We start from the raw sequence: 21,448 nt of genomic DNA on the forward strand, positions 1-21,448 counted from the left end.
CCCCTGAAAATGGGCTTACCTTCCATTCAGATTTATCAGCCAAGGGTGAAAGATAATTTGGGGTTTACCAACACTATCAAGTCTCAGAGGCTTCTGTTAATGATAAATGAGGAAATCCAGGAAACCCTCCTATTTTAGGATTGCCTTCCTCTTGAATTCTGTTTACTTCCAGAGATTTAAGACTTGTCACCAGTTGTCCCTACATGATAAGTGACCCCCTTGGAGGGCCACTGCTAGCTTTTGATAAGAATATAAAAGTAAAGTAACAAAACTTGGAGGAAATCCACTTGACATCTGGCCATTGAAGACATTGATTCTGGGTCCATTCTATTGCAGAAAGACAGCATTATGTAAGAAGAACAAGGGAATTTTTTTTTTAATTTTATTAATTCATTTGATTCTTATCCGAAATGCTGAGATTAACATTTTTGCTTTTTTGTTTGTTTAGAATTTTTTTGCCTTGCTCCATAGCGAGTACTACTACAGGTAGTGCCCTTTAGGTTTTCTATTTTTAAATTAAGGGTTATAACAGTGCTTTTCTTTGTAGTAGGGTTCTTGACATGCCAAGCCAGACACCCGCTTAGCTGTATACCCCATCAGAATTTGGATTTACTCAGTGAGTTCCTGCTGCTCTTGTTTGCACAGCATGTGATGCTCAGGAGTTATCCCGTCTCAGTGCTGGCAGCTGACTGCATGCTACAAGTTAGGCATTTATTGCAGTCTGTGCCAAAGCTTTTCATTCCTCTCGGCTTTTTCATTTTTACTTGTATCCAAAACAGATTTTGCCTCCGTGTTCTGCAAACTGCAGGTTTAGGAGTTCATGAGAATGTTTTGTCTTTCTAAAATTGTACAGATATAAATAAATAACAGCTCTGAAATAGCTATTTAAGCTACTTATTTTGTATGTAGGTTGTTCTATACGTTCTGTATATGAATTGAAAACTTGCAGTCTTAGAAAATAACATACAGTGCGGTTCCAGATTGCTTTTCTGGAGGTATCTGCCAGATTGATGGTTAACTCCCTTGAATCTTTCAGCAAAGTGAAGTTGTAGAAAGTGAGCCTGAAATCGATCCCAGGAGTCTATCTGTACCAGAATTTGTTAGCTGTTCTTTGCTGGCTCCTGGCACCGATATCCCCTACTACGTTCCTGATTTTATCTCCTGGCCCTGCCACCTATTGCTGCCTGCAGCTGACTGACAAAGCTGTTTTTTAGCAGCTCATCAAGCCCCTTTTCTCAGGCTTAGCATCCGGGCTGTGTTTCACAGATTTGTTTATTTTTTATTTTTTTCCTGCTCCGATTGAAGTATTTGCAGTTCCAGGCAGTCTCCATCTCTCCTGAAGCAAGGTGCCCTAAGTTGTGTCCAGTCCTGTGAACTTGGGAGTGTTGCATGGATTGAAAGAGTGAACTCAGGTTTGACCCAGATTATATTCCTATTTGTACTGTGAATTTCTTATCACTGTTATACCTTTCATATTAATAAGACTGAACCATAGTCCTACATCCAAAGGTTGCAGGACATGAGACCTGAATTCTAATCCAGACTTGAACCTGGAGCTGTTCAAACTTCAGTTGTATATGGGTAGGCTTTTGGAGAAGCATATATTTTTTTGGCACAGCTTTGGAAATTTAACAGATTCAAATGCCCGTAGGTCTTTGAAGCTAGTAACCGATTATTATGAGGCCATCTGGTGGTGGAGTGTGTGCCAGGCAAGAGTGAAATAGTCGGAAAAAGAGGTATGTGCTGTCTTGTTTGTTCCAATCCTTTCATTTTAACCTGAAGTCTTGTATCTCAAGCGACTCGTGCCTGTTCGTTCCCTCCTGCTTTTCTCCCTCTGATTCCATCCCTCTTTTACTGGAACAAGAATTCAGTTTCAAACAAGTTGTTTTCTCAGCCCAGTACTTTTGTCTTCTGTTTGCTACAAACATTCCTCTCTAATGGATCTGTGGACTACCCAATTTGCTCTCTTTCCTTGCAACTTGTTAGGAAAATACAGCATTATGAATTTAACTTATCAGCTTCCTTATTAAGCTGTAACTTTATGATTCAGTGTTTTTCAGTTGCCTGTGTTTGCACATGCATTTTGTTTTGTGTGCTTTATCTCTACTACTGGCTCACGAAGAAATTTATCCACTCACTCTCTTGGAATCTTTTTATGACCTTCATATGATCATCTGGAAAATAAGGCGTTACATAGTTATGTGTGAAGGTGCAACCTTCCATTAGGCATTCTGTCTGTAAAGTGCAGCTCAATATGTTTATTATTCACCTCAGATAAAATTCATCTGTTGTATTTGCGTGATAAAAGCTGCAGATAACATTGCTTTTCAGCAGCCCATATATATGTGTATCAAAGATAGAAGGTTTTTATAAAAAATGGCCCAAAGTTACCTGTCCTACTGAGGGAAGTGCAGTTCCTAAAATGAAAACCAATACCCATAAACTTCATTTCAGTTTTCCTATATCTTTTCAGCCCAGCATTTTCATTTCTGAAGGTGCTTTTGTCCTCATGAGGCAAATTCTCAAGTCCTTTGGTAAGTACTTCAATAGCATTTTAAGTGAAACTAGCTTCATTATTCTTCCAACAGATGTGAAGAAGAAAAGTAATTAGATTTTAGTAAACGGGGTAATTAATAGTCACTGTTCCCAACTGAAAATAGATAGATAAACAGATAGATAGATAGAGCTAAAATCGAAGACTGATCTTCAGGTTGGCAGCTGTCCCACTGGGGAAGTAAAGGACTTCTCCCTGTGCTTTTTTCCTTTGCTTCCTGTGTGGTCACCATGCAGCTTTGCAAAATGGCACTTATGTAAGGTAATGTCACGGAGTTGACTAGATCAATCTATGCCTGTGATGGGGGGGGCAATAAGCCCCTGCCCACCCCCCCACTCCAGCCCCACAAAATGGGAAGGAAGGAAGGGAGGAAAAAAACAGCGGCAACAATCTATGGAGGAAAACTTATAATTTTACTATGATACCGGAATACAAGATAACACAATATAATACAATTTAATTGAAATTGAGACTAATAAATCAAACAAGATAGGAGAGAGAGAGTTCCCGAGACTGAGTCAAACCTGAAGAGATTGAAATGGCCAGGAAAGCAGCCTCCAGCACCCACTGCCAGGCAGTAAGAGATCACCCCCCACCCGGAAGGGCCAGATCCCATGACTTCTGTAATGTGCAGGGATAGGTACCTGGAACTGGGGCATTAACACTTTAATGCCCAGTACACTACATGATGTTTTGATGCGGAATACTGAAAACAAAAACAAAAAACAAAAACCAAAAAAACCCCAACAACATAAAACCATGACAGGTAAATACATTAAATACAGGAAGAAAATATCCCTGACATTTTTTGTTTGCTTGTTTGTTTGTTTTTCATCATGTTGACAGGTGTTTTTATGTCAGAAAAAAACGTTGGTTTTTTTTTCCTTATTACTTCTGCAGTAGTATTTCATTACAGCACACAGATATGGCATTGCTAATGTTTACGTCAGAGTCCTGGGTAGTTTACTGTCACGTACAGAACTCAAGAAACCTATCAGAGAGATAATAGTATATGAAACCTCAGAATTTATCCAATAGGCTGAAGGAGAATAGAGGGAAACTTAAATTCTGATTTGAGAAACAAGCAAAGAAACAGAAAAAATGACTACAAACCAAAGTATGGTCTTGATCCTAGGCTAGACTTCGTAATGGTTTGCTTCAGGAGAAATTGAGAGCTAACATTTATTTAAAGCAGAAATCAGAAATTGTTTTCCACTCAGCATAGTACCTGCTTTTCTTTCCAACTGGTATGAAAAGAAATTCAAATATCATGCATGTTATCACAGAAAAAGCTTGGAAAAAATAAACTCTTAGGCAAGCTTTTTGTACATTACTGTATTTACTTAGTGATTTACTCTTGCAACCTTTAGTGCAGCAGGCTGTTTGCTGGTTACACGGCACCAATAGTGCCGTGCATCATTAAGGTTACAGTGCTGTCAATGCTTGACTTTTTAAGCGTCTTCTCAGACGCTTTTCAGAGGCAGTACAGAGCCTTTTGGACTCGAAGGTGAAACAGAATAGGAGATACCTGTTCCAGAGGAAGCAGGAACCGGCGTAACCCTTGGAAGCACCAAGCCTGTCCCGCTCTGAGCCCGGCTCCCCGCGGCGCGGAGTTGGGCCGCTCTCTGATCGTGACGCTGTCCGCGGTGCTGAAACGGCCCCGCCGCCTGGCGGCTCCGTTCCCGCTGCGCTGCTGCCGTGAGCCGGGCTGTTGGGCTGGGACAGCGAGCACAGGTGCCGACTGGCATGTGGGTAATAGGCAGCACCAAAGTCAGCGTTGTTGTAAGCAGATAGGCACAATTTTCAATTAGGTCACGTTAAAGCACATATTAAAAAACTCTAAAAAGCCCCTCTATTCTAAGCAATTTTGCACAAGAACAAAATAGACCCTCAACATAAAACAAACAAACAAACAAAAAAAAAAACCAAAAAAAAAAAACAAACCCAGCTTGCTCATTTCTTAGTAATTATTTCTGCTTGTCTTTTTCTTAAAATAGACTCATTGATGTCCTAGAGTGTGGCTATGACATTACAGTATGTACTGGGTTTTTAATGCAAAATTTGTCAAACGAACTGGCAAAGCAAACTGTGTGGACAAATAAGTATTTGTTAAGAAAAAAATCATGTAGCTATTAAATTGGTTTAGTAAAAAGTTTTAAGATTTCTCCAGTATTTTCCCACTTCAAAGGGAAATAAAAGCCCGTGACTGTTGGGATATGAATTTCTGCTATTTGTGCAGTAACATCCATCATTATGAAGACGATTTCAGCTCAGCTACCATGACTGATTCACTGTTAGAATAAATGCTAGTAGTGATGCTTTCTCTGGAAAACATTAGATTCTGCTTTTATCTTTGTTTAAATCTAAGCTACTGATGCTATTTCATTGCTCTCTGTAATCAGCAGAAGTTTTATAATTTATTCTTTCTAATGTGTTAAACCTGAGTTAGCTTCTCGCTGAGAAGTCTTAATTTCATCTGATAGGAAATAAGCATGATTTGCTCTTAATATACTTCCCTGGAGTACACGAGGAACAGGTAAAATTAAACTTCTAGAAATGATGGTGTGGGTGCGCATAAAGAGACACATCCTGCTCTTCTTTACACTATTATAGTTTGGGAGTAAATGTACAAAATTTAATGTAATTGTTACTGTAAGAATAGGGAAAAGTCCCCATGTTCTGAGAGCATTATAGGTAGCTAGTCGAAAATAGCAGTTGTACTTATGTAGATCATAAAGCTCATTAGTGATTTCACTGAAGGACTTATCTTTAAATCAGGTCTTCATACTGAATTCTCAGTCAGCTGATAGGGAACTATTGGGAATACAGTTGGCTTTAATCTCAAATCTCAGAAAAATCTATAATAATCTCAAACATACAACAGCAACACTTCTTCTTGTTTTGTCATGAGTTTCATGTGGATTTTTTTTATAAAATCCCTGTAAATTAGATCTTTTGCTTAAGCCAACAACAGGCAGAGTACAAGCAGAAACCGTGTGAGCATCTCTGATGCCCTTCTATCAGCCTGCAGCCACTCCGGGGGTAATGCACCTGTCAAGCTAATGGTGAATGCTGCTGTTCTCAGCACGTGCTTGCTATCACACAACGGTGCACCTGGAGCCTTTTCTCCTCCTTCAGCTTATTCTGTTGCCTGGTATGTTGGCCATGAAGCCAGCAGCAAGAGTGTTGGGGATAAATGGGAAGAAAAGGCTTTTCTCTTCCCGTTCCTTAACATAGAACAATAACAGCCTGCAGTATGAGATAGGGCAGATGTAGGAGGAAAGTGTTTTTTCACTTCCTCTCCACCTCCAGTGGAGCGCTGACCTCCTGTAGCACTTCTCTGTAGACCTTGTGCTCTGCTCATCAGCAAGCTGCTGTGGGTCATTTTGGTAGAAGGTTGCTGCGTGCACTCTTTCCTTCTCCCTGGCCTTATGTTTTTTCTCACCATCGTGGTTGTCACATCATTTATCTCGAAGCTTGTTTTCTCAGGGATGCTGGTTTCTGAATGTGCTCGATGTGTTTTGCCTCGCCTATCAGCTCCTGCTCTTATAACCTACTGTACGAGCCAACTGAACAGTTCTAGCCACTTTTGTTCAGGAATATGACTTACGGATGTAATTTGAATTTCAGCCACCAGAGGTCCTCCACAGTTTACTGCTTCGTTGCAGTTTTCTCTGATCTTTACTGGGATCAGTACAGCCGTGCTCACTTCCACCCAAAATCTACGGACCTCTCCTAGCTGAGGATCTGCTCAAATTCCCTGCCACGTCATCTCTCATATCCTTGGAATCCATATCTAAGATTACTGTCATATACTGCTTAAACCCAACAGCATCTTCCACATGTTTTTTCCCCATGAGATTTGGACTCCCCTTTCAGGTCTAATTCTTTGGGGTGATCGCAGCTGAGCTGACATCAGGGCTGATTTCTGATTTCAAACAGAATTGATTTCTGTTTGTGCTGTGCTGTCCCTCAGACTCTGGGCCAGAAGGTCAGGGTGAGGGAAGGCTGGAAAACTGCTTGTGTCATTTCACATGTACATCTTTAACAATCCACAGTATGGTTTTAAAAATTGGTGCCTGAGTTACAGCTGTACTGCTTCTGGGGTAAAAGTAGATTCATAAATCCTTTTCCACAGGGCACACACTGAGCTGACAGATCCGTTAAGCAGAGTTTACATCAAAAATTCTCTAACTTTTGCAGAGGAAGGCTTGAAGAGGAATTTGGCAAACAGCCCACAAAATTTTAATCTGTAAAATAAATAGCTGTCACTTAGCACAGTGCTTTCTTTCACCTCATATAACCTGGGCTCAGTCCCAGCCTCCTCCTGCCGATGAAACACCCTGCAGAGTCGCCAAGCCCATGCCACGCCAGCAGTTCTTTTCCCCTTCCCAAAGCAATGGCGATCTCAGCTTCAGCCGCTGGGGGGAACATTAGGCTTTGCCGTGAAGGGGCCATGCGCCAGGCAGGGTCTCCATTACGCCAGACCAGCTTTCAGGGTCAGATACTTGCCTTCTTATCATTAAGAAGGACCTTCCCGTATGAAAGCTGACCCATCTTTTACTTTTTTTTTTTTTTTTAATTTTGTTTTATTTTGTTTGTTTCCCTCATTACACCAGTTGGTCCTGAAAGAGACATTGTAACTTGATATAAGAGTTATCTCGCTTGTATGTGTTGCATCCAAAAGCAATATGTGAATCACAACTACCAGCTACTTTTCAGGTCTTCTTAGGCCCACACTGAATTGAAAGATGTGGTGTTTTCCAGCTGTTGAGCTCCAAGCCATCAGTAAGGTCTCATGTGGGCAGTATTTTATTGAGTAGGCCAAACTAAACCCAAGGATCTCCTCTAGTTCATATTTAAACTCTTTTCTATGTGAAACCCTTCAAATCTTCTACAAGCATTCACTGCATCTTTTGCTGCTTTTGTATTGTCAAGGCTTAGGCACCCTACGGAAATGCAAACTAAAAGGAATAAGTAACATGTTAATGATAACAATGTTTAGAAAGAGGTTTCATGAAAACAAAATAGTCTCTTCTTTTGCCAATATAAATAAAGGCAGAAAGTTGTTTTTGTAGCAGGAGTGTGTGAAACTTGAAACCACAGCAGTAAGAATACCAATATGAATCAGAATGACTGAGATAGACAAATGTATTGCCCTGGAGATGGGAATGTGAGCGGGTGGTTAGAGAAGCAAGCAACAAATCAAACGCCCTTTTCCGCCCCTGACTCACTACGCGTCTGCAGCCAACTCATTTGCCATCTGTATGTCAGTACACACATCTGCAAAAGAGGGACACCTATTTCATATTTTTCCAGATTTAGCTCTTGCCAAGCATTACTAGTGAATGCTGACAGCCCTTTGTTGCCAGGATCTCAGCATTTCACAGGTGGAAAATACAATTTCTCAGCACTTCTCCCGTCAGGCCACAATCACTTTTCCTAAAACAAACTTGTGCAGCTGGGAGTTAATGCAGCACCACCTGACAAACCAGAGTCTTTCATTCTCCTGCTAGTGCGGAAAGACTTCAAATTAAATTTCATCTAAACCTCAGAGATCAGCAGCTCTCTAACACTGACATGTTACAAAAGCAGCTAACTAACCAGATCTAATCCTATCTAACCAATTGCTACTAATTGATATTGTCAAAATGTTGTTTTCCTATTTTTATACATGAAATCATTGAGTTGGGCCCTTAAAGGCTGTTTAGTCCAAGTCCCTGGCAGTGAACAGGATACGTACAGCTAGATCAAGGTGCTCAGAGCCCGGTCCAATATATTGGTTGATTAAAATGAAATGTGTTACAAGTGTTTCATGTTTATTAGTTGAAAATAAATCCTTTAAAAATATGTTTTATAACTATAAAGTTAACTCAGTCGTATGTGAAGTGAGTCTCGTTACAGTCACAAGATTTCCTAAATGAGGAATCCACTTGAGTCCAGTTCTCTCATCATAGACCTCACATAATCCTCTATCTGCAGAATCAGCAGTGAGCATTGGCACAGAGATGCTGGATGCTGAGCTGCCTTTCTGCCTGCAGAAGGGCTCCTTCCCTCCTCACCTTTGCCCTAGCTCTCTTTCTGTCCTGCTTGCCAATGGGCAGCAGCTGTCATGGCTACAGAAATGAGCTCAGCGCATCCAACTTGTGGATGTGAAATCTTTCAGATTCATTTTAAATTGGCTACTTTGCTTTCTGTGGTATCTACACATTCCTCACTGTGACTCTTCTCATAATGCCATCAGTTATAAAACTGCACTTTCAGGTATGCCTTTCAGTATGTGGGGCCTAACTGTATTTTAAGACTGCCTTTCTGCACTGTAACATTTGAAGTGACTTACACAGTTTGTAATAAAAGTGGTGACTGCCTTTTCTTCCAGAGAGAACTCAGACCGGCTCATGTCTGTTCCTTGCAGGACACCCGCTCCACATGTGCTGGGGAAACGCTGCACTGCCAACCATTTTCTCCTGCAAGTTTCTGGTAAGCATACCTAATTTGGGGGCAGCTGTTGCCCTGCCCAACCCACTGCACCTAATTCTAGAGAGGTGTCCAAAAACACTGAGCTTGTGGGGCTCCCCAGCTGGACATAATGAGGTGGGCTGCTAGGCTCTGCTTTGCAGCGTGGCATGGCTGGGCAGCCCAACCGCGGCCGTTCTGCTCCACCCATTGAGCTCCTGCCTGAGAGCCAGGGAGAGAAGATGGAAGGGTGTAGGGAAAGTGAGATAAATGAGCAAAAACTGGGTTGAAGACTTCAGCAGTTGGTTCCCCAGTTGTTAATTTTACTAATCATCTCGGCTGATGGAACCCTGAGGCAGGACGGCTCTCCTCAGTGCCTGCAGTCACATCACGCTGCACTTCAGGCAGCGGGAGTTCAGCGGGGAAGCAGCGGCAAAGCGGGGCGGTATCCGGAGAAACTCATTCAGAGGAGAGCGGGGCACACCAGCAGCCCGGGGCTTGGGAGAGCCTCTTTAGCACGGCTCTGCAGCAAAGCGCTGACAGACAGACACGCAGTTCAGGTTTTTTTAGGAACGCGGCGCTGCCCGGCAGCCACCCCTCGTGGGCAGCGCAGCCCGGGACGTGCCACGCGGCCGCAGAGCTCCCAGGTGCGCCGTGCCACGCGCCTCGGCCGGGCACAGGAAGGCTCAGGCTTTGGAAAGGCGATCGAAGCCGCCCGGCAGGGGGCTCGGGCCGGGGTTCGTCCACGCCGCGCAGCCGCCGTGCCCGGGGAGCGGGCGACCGTTGGAGGGCGGTGGGCGCGAGGCGGCGGCCGTTGGAGCAAGCGGCGGCTCGTGCCGAGGTAAGGGCGGGAAGGCGGGCGCTGAGGCAGCCTCAGAGGAGCGGAGGCCGCTCGAGGGAAAGCGAAACCAAAAGGGCGGAGGCGGCGGCAAGGAAGGGGCGGGGGGGCCGGGGTTCCCCGCGGCGGGGCTCAGCTCGCTCCTCCCCTCGGCGCCGAGGCGGAGCGGGGCGGCGGCGGGCGGGAAGGCTCGGCGAGCCCCCGTGGCCCTGGCGCCGGGGCAGCGGGCGCGGTAACGGGCTGCGGGTGAGTCAGAGCCGCCCGGGGAGGGCGGGCTGGACATGAGCCACGCCGCCGGGCTGCGAGCGGCGGCCGGAGGCTGAGCAACAAAGAAGTTTCCCCGGCGGCACGGCGGGCGCGGCGCTCCCTCATGCACGCCCCCGGCCGCCATCCCTGGGGCTCTGCCCGGCGGGCGCCCGCCGCCGACCCCAGCGCGGAGCCCCGAGCGGCGCTGCACAGCAGCCCGGAGCTCAGTCGGGCCACGCGGCTCAGCGTGGGGGAGCTGCGCTCCCTCTTCGAGGCGCGCTGCGCCGCCGTCGCCGCCGCCGCCGCCCGGCAGCTGCCCGACCCGGCCAAGCGGGGCTGCCGGCCCCCCAACGGCGTGCTGCCGCCCGTCATCCCGCGCCTCACCGTCACCGCCGAGGAGAGCGAAGAGTCGCAGGGCAGCCCCGAGGCGCCGCCGGCGCACGCGGAGGGCGGCTGGCTGAGGACGGGCGGCTCGCTGCACCTGCAGTCCCGCAGGCTGTCCACCTCCTCGCTCTCCTCCACGGGCTCGTCATCCCTCCTGGAGGACTCGGAGGACGACGTGCTGAGCGACACGGAGGGCAGGAGCCAGGGCATCGTGCACCTGGAGCGCGGCGACGACTCCAACCAGGTAGGGGGCGGCTCGCAGCCGTGGGGCCGGGACGCTCTGCCCGGGGGGCCGGGAGCTCCGTAAACGGGACCGACGGAGGAACTACAGCGACAGCAAGAAAGAAAGAAAGAAAAAGGGGGGAGGGAGGGAAGTAGACTCGTGCCGAACGGCGCTCGGCTCCACCACCGGTGCCGATCGCCTGGTTGGGGGCCATCGAGCATCCTCGTTTGGAAAGGCTGGTGGTCCGGCTGGGGGGGGGGGGAACTGCGCTTTTCTCCTTGCACACAAACTCTGGGAAACTCCTGCCAAGCGTTGCATGATGCGCATTGCAGCTTCTGTTTTCAAAGCACTTCTTGATGTTGGCTCTTTTAAAACCCCATCAGGTGTGCTTGGTTTCCTGTGAAACTGTGCTTGCTGTCCCAGTAATTTTGAGTGGTGTTATTTTGCTCGTTACTCGGGTCTTTTTGGTTGCTTTGTTTCGTTGTTTGTTCTTTTTTCTTTCTTTCTTTTTTTTTTTTTTCTTTTTTTTTTTTTTTTCCACAGCCTCTTTTGTTAGATCTTCAAAATAACATTTTTCCTGGCATTTGCCAGCGGGGTTATTATTATTTTTCTTTTTGTCTCTTCCAGTCCCGGAGTCTGTGGCTGTCAGTTTTTGAGCTGCTTCTTGCTGTGAGCATGACAGGAGATGGGGAGGAGCTTGGATTGGGTAGAATGCATGCTTTTGTCCATCCTGGCAGCAGCGCATTCTTCTCAGTAAATCCTCTCTGTAATTTGGCAGCTTTCATCCATGAAGTGCACTTTTAAAGCATTTAGTTAGGGTTGTTTTTTTTTTTTTTTTTTTCCCCCCATGGCCATTAACATATATTTGCCTGATTGTCTGTAATGGGCTTCTTGGGGGTTTGAAGTGAAATACATTGCTTTAGCAAATTCTTCCTCCTACCTTTACTGAGACCATAACTTAAATTGTTGTTCTACTGCCAACCTACTGGCACTCTATTGTTCTCAAGCAGAACATATGTTTTGAAAAAAATACATATGCAAGAAGTAATGCTAGTTGTTCGTGATACCTCCAGCTGGACCTTTCTCATGCTAATTGTGGGTTTACTACTTTAGAGGACACATAGTACAGGAACTAAAATGTTGTGCGCAATATTGGCTTTGTTTGCATCAACTTGGGGGGAAAAAAGTTTTGTACTTTGTCATGTTGTGTTCCAAGAAACCAGTAATGACGCTTCTTAATTTGTACTTTCTATCCTGATATAGAAATTGGTGTGTGGAGGGAAACAATTGCTGCTCTGTCACCATATGCCTTTCTTTTCTGAACTATGTGCTGTGCTAGCAGGGATTTTGTGGAAGTAGCATAAGAACTGGAATTAAAGATGGAAAAGAGCTGTTGGATCCTTTGACTCAACAACGCTGCTATTGCAGTGGGAGAGTGGGTGTGATAATGAGCTACGTGGAGGTAATCCTGGGCTGTACATGTGGTAAATATAGAGCCAGAGTTTACTGGGAATGCTTAAGCTACATGGAGAACTCTGGGATGGCATTGTAGCATCTGTTCACTTGTCTATACACATAAATTAAAGCAAGAACTGTTTTTCAGGTGAGAAACTGAGCTGCCTTGAGGTTGCTTTTGCATTTTGGAAGTAGTGATATTGTATATAATACTGATTCCTAAATCATTCTTCTGTATCTTTCTCTGTAGTTCTGCGTGAGTGCATCTGAAGCATATGATGTAAGTGAATGTGAATGGTATTAATCTGAATTATAGGAAGTATCTAGGCACTGTGAGAAATTGGAAAAGGCTCTTTTCATCTTTTAATGGCAAGAAAAGAAAACTTCTTAACAGAAAAAAAGCTTTATGGATCACTCATAGATGAATAAAAATTGCCATATAAGAAATATTTTAAACTGAAAGAACGTCCTCTTCATTTAGGTGTATGAGAAATTGAGACCTTGAAAGGTATTGTGAGAATTCAGTCTCATAAAAAGCTTCTTGCAAGTTTCTGAAGTTCAGTGCAGCTTCAGTGTTCTTTAGTTTTTCAGTACTGAAGTATTCACACCTGGTAAAATGTCCTTAAGGCTCAAATTACTTTTCCACACCTGTAGGGATGATGGGATAAACTGCCCCACCAGCAGCCTGCATTCCATGGACACCTGCGTCTCGTTACCATTTGTGCAGCAGGCTGGCAAGCTGGGACTTGTGCCTCGGGCTCTAGAACTGCGGCACTAAGTATCAAAAACTTTGTGATGCTACCTAATAAATTAAGTGAGCTAAATCTTTAACCTGCTCGTTGTGTGCTGGTGTAGTTCATCCCTCCCTCCCTTGCCACAGTACCTCTGAGAGCTTGGATCCCAGGAATCTGCCCTTCTTTTTGTAATACACGCTGTTGTTCATCTCAAGTGGCTGCCTGTGGGCCGGACATTCCTGCAGGTGTCCAGAACGCACTGGTTCTTTGGCTGTTGTCTTTTGGTACTCTAAAACTTCCAGCCCTGTGTTCAGTTGTCCAGTCTCTAGAGATACTGTTTCAGTAAAGAAACTGTGAGTAATTAACATGCCAAGTGGAGTAACCTGCTTAGAACCTCTGTGGGTTTGGCTTTACAAGATGCATCTTTTTCTACTGTAAGTCCTGAGGAAGGATGAGTAGATCTGGTTTGTTGTTTTTTAAATGAAAAGACTAGGACTCAAGGCAGGCATGTTCATATGAGAATAACTAGAAATTTGGGGATAATGAGGGATGCTTTTGTACCTTAAAGGTAAGCTTGCATGTTTTATTCATGTCTATTGCTTTAGCATTATGTATTTTAACAGGTGAAGGTTCATTTTCAAAGAGGAACACAGATTAGAGACTTTCTGCAGGAAATTGCAGTGGAAATGAGCCAGACTTGGTGTTCCCCAGTTCATGGAAAACTGTGACATCTTGAAATTTTCCTTGTATTAGAATTTTCTCCAGTGTTTCTTTGGAAATGATGTGGAGTCTGACACCTTTTGATGTAGCTCAGATCAGGGCTCACAGGACTGCTGTTGAGCTATCGAGCCTCCCAAGTCCTCAGTGCTTCACAGGAACCTTGGAAACTTGCCCAGGTCTTTCAGCTGCAGGAGCAGAAGTTCTGATAGTGTTCCTGTTATCAGGGCTTCAAGGCTTCCATCTGCAGATGCAGAAACTTGAGACTTGAGCTGAAGAAAGCCCTCCCAGGCTTCTTTGCTGAAGGCCTCTCTACTGTTGACCTGGAAGTTTATACTCAGGTGTATCTTCAAAATGTTGTGGGCCCTTGAGCTACCTGTACAGACCCATAGGGAACAGAAAACTGTGCAAGTTGGCAGGCCTTGAATCCTGGGACAGCAAGCTATGCAGTGCTTTTCCTGACTGCGCCTTGGAAGAATCTCTTCCTGGAAGCTTTCTGGGCAGACAAGGAGCTCCCCGGGAGTGTGAGTGACTCAGTTAAGCATTTCACAGAGTGTTCTGGCATGGATCAATTGGCACATCGTGACAGCAATATGCAATTTTTGCATATTACTGAGTTCCATGTATGGTATGTCCCTGGAATGCTATGGCCCTTAATGAATAGTGAGTTCCTTGGGAATGATGGCTGACGATTACAGTACAGTTCCAGCCTGGCTCTGTAGGGACTTACCTTTGTTTGTATCTAGAAGGCTGACATTTGAAGGTAAGTCAGCAGGTAGATGTTTTGTCTCATCATCACAAATTCCACACTTCATTTTTCAGTAATAGTGACTTTGGAAACTGAACTGCTCTGGCTCTCCTAAAGGAGAGGCAGCAAGGGGTTAGAATTGTGAGAGAAGCTGGTTCTGCTGCTATTGCACGAGCTGACGAAGTTACTATTCCTGCCTGCCTTTGAATTTAAATGGAAAGAATGCCTTTCCTACCCTTGCTTCCCACAATCTGGAAGGTTTATGTATGTAGTTGAATCTTTCGGAGAAAGCTCCATTGGTCCATTTATAGTAATGAAGAGAATACGAGAGATGTATTTTTATCTTTATTGTGTGAACAAGCAATTTTAAGAACTATGTTAAGTCTGGTTAGTGCCTTCTTTGTTGGGACAGAGAGACTTAAAAGCGGCTTTCTCAGAGACGGAATCGCGTGATGATGTACAGCAGTCTTTTCTCCTTTTCATTAGGGTAGTGTTATTTCCTAGATAGAAGCATGCCAGGCAAATCTACTCATTCTCAGAACTGTGACCTGTCATTGCAAATTCCTGCATTGGTAACCATGAGAACAGCTGACAGCAGCTCGCTAGAGAAAAAGCAGTGCAGTTCTTACCTGCAGTGATACCAGTTCAGAAACTTTGGGCAATAGCCATTACTTGGTTTTACCTATCTCCTCACTATTACTTTTGATAATAGTGAGCACCTTAAAAATGAACAAACATAGGCACATACACTTAATAAATACAGCCTGAAAGTTTCAAGTGGTTCAGCTGAGGAGTGGGTGTTATGTAAGCTAATGCACTAGAACAGAATTGTTATTTTTAAATGAAGAATGGGAATGAAGAGATGACAGAAGTAAGACTGTTAATGGGTTTTTAGCCTACTTTCAAAGGAAAGAAAGATTGTGTAATCACTGTATCAATTTAATTTTAACAACTTCAATAGAATTCAGCTGACTTTGACAGTGAGGTAAGCATCCCAAAGTTTTCTTCATAAGTTCTGTAAAGTTCTGTGAACATCAGCCTCTGGGTGAAGAATATAAGCTCCAGATAAGAGATGTGGAACTGTGAGGTGCAGTGGAGGGTTTATGACACAAGCTCATGGAGCACAGTGACAAGCTGTTGTTAATTTGAGAAGGGTGCAGGGCAGTAGGCTAGTAGTTCAGTAGACACCAGCCTCCATTAATTTGCTAGTTGTGGAACAGCTAATTTTAACAGCATTTCATGATATTTTTTAAAAATAATGATTTATAATAACAGACTTGCTACTGACATCTTCCTGTTATGTAGTAAACAAATACGAGTGAATGGTTCTGTGTTGCTCTGTTGTTGGGCCTCAACTCTGAACTGGGAGACCTCTCAATTTTAGGACAGCTTGTTCTCCACTGTACTCTCAAACAGTGGAATATCCAAACATCAGCAGTATCAGTTTTAGCAGCAACTGTTCATTAGTAATGTAGTGATGTAGGAAGTGACTGGGCTCTTAGTCAAATCAGTTGGAAAGCAACTAAGTCTTATGAGTTAAGCCTTTCTCACCCTACATACATCTCATACACTGGCTTAGAGGTTACAGAAATCTTTTCTTTTGAATGAAACCCACTGTTAGTTTTCTTTTTTTTTTTTTTTTTTTTTTTTTTTTTTTTTTTTTTTGTATTTTAAATAATGTGGCTTGAGTATGCAGTTTAAAATTGGAAGAGCTCTGTTATAATTTTTTTCTTAACGGACCTGTTGGATTAAGCATGCTATAGAAGGTTCTCTGTCTGTGCTCTTCTCCAGTTCTGAGCTCCTCATAATGCTTATTGCTCCTAGAAAGTAGGAGAGGAAGTAGTGATGGCTCCTCATCATCAGGTGATGTGCTCATATTTGAAGAAGTTGCTTTTAATCAGAATCTTCTCAGCTTATTGTCAACTCAGAGAGTTGAAGACTTAGTTGTGAAAGCCCATGCAGGCTGGACAGGGGATAAAAGCAGCAGCTGTGACAATAGTTTAGGAATTAAACATGCCTGTGTGTATTCTGGGGGTTTGTCACTGTTAACCCATTAAAATGGTTGGAGGCTGAATTGCTGTTATTGAACAGGCAGTAGGCAAAGCAAGTATCGCGGACAAGGAATAACCTCTCCACTCACATCTAAGACTTATTCTAAATAGAGAGTGCTCAAGTGAAACAATTTGGCTAACAAATGTAAACAAAAATAACAAAATGAGGCAGTTTAATGCAGTGTTCTGGTAGCTGAGAATACCCCTTATAGCTATGTAATGCTGTGGTGTTTGTTTTCGGATTGACCGAGAGAAGAACTAAGGCTTATCAGCTGCGTTTCACTTTGTGATGGTTATCTATAAATATGATGGCAGAAAAAGCAACGTTGTCCTTTCACATCTTGCAAGCAAAGAGCAAACTTGTCCTGTGTATAGCCCAGTATAATCCTGCTCTCTCTTCTTTCTCTGTCAGTGTAGTTTCTGAAGAGGAAGGGGATTGGGGCAGAAAGAGTTAACTTGTCAGTTCTCGTTAATTTGGATCTTGCACAGTGTGGGTTTAGATTTCATTTTTAAACTGCTTTTCTCAGCCTTCTCTACTAACAGAGCTTCCTCTAAAGATCTTTATTTCGACAAGATGGCATTGTCAGTCCACTCTGTAGCACACTGGGGAAAAATACCATTAAGAAAAGCAGGAGTTAATCTCTATTGCTTTATTCTGTACAGCTCAAAAGCAGTAGGAAAAGTGAAGGAAAGGGGGAGAGGCGCTCTCTCTCTCTCCTTCCAGTGTCAGACTAGCATCCCACTGGAATGTTGTTATTTACAGTGCTTGACTGATTTATGCTCTATAGCAATGGAGAATACTTTAGGGAATAACATGTAATAAGCAGCATTTGCATGTGCTTTTATATCTGCAAGCTCTGAACTTCCCATGAAGAATGGAATTTTCCTTTCCTTTATAAAAAGTCTCACTTCTCAGGCTGGTGAGACTGACAGAAAACTACATTAAACCCATCATGCCTGGCTACTATTGCCTGTTGCCAAATTTTCCAGTCCTTGGCAAGCTTGGGAAAACATTAACCAAAGACTATTTAGCAGCTCATTTGAAGCAATATCATAGACCTGGCACAATCCAAATTCAGAGCCTGGGACAGAATCTCTGAGCCAGTTGGTGATTGTAGGAAGCATAACAGAGACACTGCTTTGTGGGAGCTTGGCTTAATCCCAGAATCCAGGAACGCTCCTTAACTATGGGCTGAAATATCGAAGTGAGGTGGCACAATGAACACAAACTCCTTAAGTTGTTTACCCAAACCAACTGATACCACCTCTGTTTCACTTGCATTCAGTTTTAGTCTACTTCATCAGCCTTCATCACCCATGTTTGAGCAACCTTGATAAGAAAGGCATGGTCACGGTGATAAGAGCAGGTATAGATGTATGGACGTCTGTGTGTAATTGGTATTGATATCTGCATGATTCATCATCAGTCCACTGAATGAGCTACCTGATTAACCGGAACCTGGGATGATGCTGAACTGTGTGAGTAAGAAAGTTGGTGATGATGGAATAACTTGCTTTTTGCTGTGAGGCATCAAAGGTGAATGCAAGCTACCATAGACTTGATACCTGTTTCATATGCTAAGTGATATCTCCTGCTAAATTATATTGAGCATTCATAGAGAATGCTTTTGTTTTCTAGTGATGGTAGGAAATCAGCATTCATCATCAGTAAAGCTGATTCTGTCCTTGACTTTCTTCCACATCCTAACATTCAGTGACCCTGCCTTACCTATAGCTGCCCTCATTACTCTGAGCTTCAACAGAGAACGCAGATTTTTGTTGCGGTGTTTTTTCAAGAAGCTCTGAGTAGTTAAGAACACTGCAGTGGCTCTTCAGTTATGTTCACAGTGGGCAGTATGTCATATCTGTGCTGTATTTTATGCTTGTTTCCTGCAATGGAATGCTGAACTGAATGTAGATGTCTAATTCTCCTCTTTGTACCGGTGCTTCTCAAAGTCTGGGGCTCGGCTGTTAGCTGTGGTCAGCCACCCCAGCCTTCAGTGGAGCCTGAAGGGACTCAGCTGTGCATGAGGCAGCTTTGCCCAGGCCGGGAGGGCCATCTCCCACAGATCCTTTCCATGCACAGCACTCCTACAGGCATCCTCTTTGGCACAAGCATGTTAAATGCAGCACTCATCTCTAGTGCTCTGTGCAGCACATGTGGTGGAAAGGCAGTGAGGATGAAAAGTTGTCATATGTCAGCGACTGCCATTGCTCAGACATGTTCAGATGCAGCATTACAATTGCACTAGAACATTGATGTCTTTCCAGCTCAAAACTGAGCACTCCAAATAAATCTGTGTGTATATATATGGAATTTATCATCTTGATGTTAGCTCTCATCCTCAATGCACAGCTTACAATACCGTCTCTAATTATATAATAATGTACTGTAATTGCAATACCTTCAGTGTAAATGCATGATGTATTGTATATAAAATCTGATTGTATAACAAGCAGATTTTCCTAGCTCTGGCCTTCTTGGCATCACCATTTTTACTTAATATACTGGAAATCTACTGTAAAAGTAGTTAATGAGTTTTACGTGGTACTTCCACCGTGTTACTTCATCGCTGCAGTAACAGCACTTTTGAAATTTTAATGAATTTATTTTCACAATCTGTTGCGCAAACTACTTTAGTCATCTCTTTTAGGGAAAATACTGAAGGAAGGCTACGTTAGTGCAGAAAAATATCAGCTAAATTTGAAGCCAAATTTGAGATGTCAATTTTTGCTTTTCTAATACCTATTGTTACTGAATGCTGTTGAGCAGTGTTGGAGCTGTGGAAGGTGCTGACATGTGACTGATGTTTCACCCTGGCTTCCTTTGCACAGCGGGTGCTGCACAGTGCACTAGAGGTGACTGCTGCAGGATGCCCTCGGGAGCACTGAACTTGGAGAGGACCTTCAGGCTCTGGGGAGATGGCCCTCTTGTCCTGGGCAAAGCTAGGACCCAGCTGCCTGGTGCACAGTTGAGCTTCACTGTGTCTGAGGAGTCCTCCCAGTTGAGTTCCATCAGTCCTTTCTGCGTGCTATGCCTACAGTTTTCACAGATGTAATTTCCCAAGTCTAACAAATAATTAGTGCATAAGAAGCTGAGGTTTTTACCATTTGTTAGATTTGGTCAAGTTGGCTTTTGCTTTTCCAGTGGTTTGTTCCTGCTTGGAATGCTTTCCTCTTGCCAGAATTAAATTCTCTTCCTCGAGATTCAAGGCTAACAAAATTCTCACAGGATTCATCAGTAGTGTGATCAAAAAGTATCCTTTTTCTGGTGTTGGAGACAACTGAACTTTTTTTGTGGGAAATGTTCAGACTGAAGCAATCTTTTTTTGTTGTTGTTCTTTGATGCATACAAATTAGAGCAATTCTCAGGAGAATGAGGCATACTGAAGCAGTCTTGTGCTTTTAGCAGCACAGGAAATCTGGGTTCTGAGACCCTAGTCTTCTGAAGGAGGCAGAGCTAGAGCAAAAGTTAAAAGGTGGTCTCTGTACGTTTCACTATCACTGTATGCTCACATGGTGCTGTGGTGGGATAAAATCTGTGTGAACGGTGTTTGTGCATGCAGATTGGCTGTTCGTTATCTTTCTGTGGGGTTTGAGTGGGTTGTTGGCTAAGTGCACTTGACCTGAATGTTCTAATCATGATAAGCTTTGCTTGCTGTGAGCTCCTTCCTCAGCCCTTCCCACCCCTGTGTGTTCTGTAGGAACAGCAATGCTGGCTCCGCAAAGGGTCAGCATTGCACAGAGGAGAACGTAATCTGAAGAAACTAGGAAACCTTCCTACGCTCCAGCTTTCACTTCTTGTAGCACAAAATGCTGAGTGTCAGAATTTTGGACTGATAACTGAATACGGTCTGTATAATCTTGCTCTGTGGAATTCAGATAAGCAGTGTTTTTGCCTTCCTTGTGCTGATCTAGATAGACCAAACAATTAAATCACAAGGCCCTTGTGGCCAGATCTCCTGCCATTTTTGAAGTCCTATGAGGGATTTTTAAGGTGAGGCTTCCTGACTTCTAGGGGCTTATGTCTATCATTTGCATGTCACGCCACCATAGCTACCAAAAGCACTCAGCAGAAGCAGTTAGGAAGCTGTATTTTAAATATGTTATGAGAAGCTGGTACTCCAGAGACTGGCCCTGATGATCTGTGTGAATTTCCGCAATAATCAGGGTCATGTAACAGCTTCATGTTTTTGTTTTTTTTTTTTTCCCCTGAAGTTTATAGTAAGACCAAAGAGAATATGCATCTGACTTCAGCAGCGAGATCAGGGAGAGAGGACATCCCATGCCAGTAGCACTGTGCTGTTTGTGCTGACGTTGGTTATTGTCAGGTTCTGTGCCTGTGTCCAGTCCGGCACAGAAGCTGCTGTGGCTTCCAGATTTCACAAGGCTGGTGCAGGTGGCTGTCTGTGCAGGATAGAGGACCATAGCTTGCAATTCTGTTTCTAGGAACCAATAGTATGGAATTCTTAAGGTTTATGGGTTGGGTTTTTGTGCCTCTTAAAGTTTGGGTAGATAAATGGTCTATATATAAACTATGCTGTGTATTTTGTTGTTAGCTCCTTAAGAACTGGCAGTTGACGTCTGTGCTTCTAAAGAAGGTGGGCTCTCCAGGATCTTGATTGTGAATGCTTTTGTTTACCTTCAGGGCAGAGGAAACATACTGTGTGCAGTGCTGACTATTGTTCAGACACCCACAAATCTTCAGTACTCAGATGCCTTCTTTCAGTCTTGAGTCACTGCTGCTTATGTAAGGTCTGAATTCAACTCCTTTTCTTAATTCTATGCTATGGAAATTAAAATTTTAAATAATCCCTTGTCTACTGGGACTACCTGCTACTGATACGGAGGAGGACTTCAACTTGCCTTGTGCTCTTCTGTTAACAGAAATTGTTTTGATCCTGTAGTTTTGCTCAAGGTGAAGTCATCCTCTTCCCCAGATTCCTTACATATTTCCAGTGCTGATTGGAGGCAGTAAGAATTTTGCTGGTCTTAGGTTTGCTCAAAAGCTAACAACTATCCTGTGACCCAGAAGGACCTCT

The 21,448-nt window shown here is 43.7% G+C and overlaps 1 protein-coding gene and 1 long non-coding RNA gene across 6 annotated transcripts in view; both read left to right on the plus strand.

Moving 5' to 3' along the window:
• Positions 1 to 1,519: 1,519 nt before the first annotated feature.
• Positions 1,520 to 9,080, plus strand: LOC128085332 (uncharacterized). Its single transcript, XR_008208908.1, has 3 exons — positions 1,520 to 1,736; positions 2,474 to 2,534; positions 8,970 to 9,080. It is a non-coding gene; the product is annotated as an uncharacterized LOC128085332 (long non-coding RNA).
• A 964-nt stretch (positions 9,081 to 10,044) lies between these two features.
• The window catches only part of ITPKA (inositol-trisphosphate 3-kinase A), a 38,162-nt gene continuing 26,758 nt past the window's right edge, over positions 10,045 to 21,448 (plus strand). For all 5 annotated transcript variants that reach the window (XR_008208906.1, XR_008208907.1, XR_008208905.1 and 2 more), the window contains exon 1: positions 10,045 to 10,722. Coding sequence is in view for 1 of the 5 variants with exons in the window: in XM_052692518.1 (XP_052548478.1) it covers positions 10,219 to 10,722 (504 nt within the window). In the remaining 4 variants the exon portion in view is untranslated. The remainder of the gene's footprint in view (positions 10,723 to 21,448) is intronic.

This window comes from Tympanuchus pallidicinctus, unplaced genomic scaffold (assembly GCF_026119805.1).
Source record: "Tympanuchus pallidicinctus isolate F22 unplaced genomic scaffold, pur_lepc_1.0 scaffold3, whole genome shotgun sequence".
Classification (NCBI taxonomy): Eukaryota; Metazoa; Chordata; class Aves; order Galliformes; family Phasianidae; genus Tympanuchus; species Tympanuchus pallidicinctus.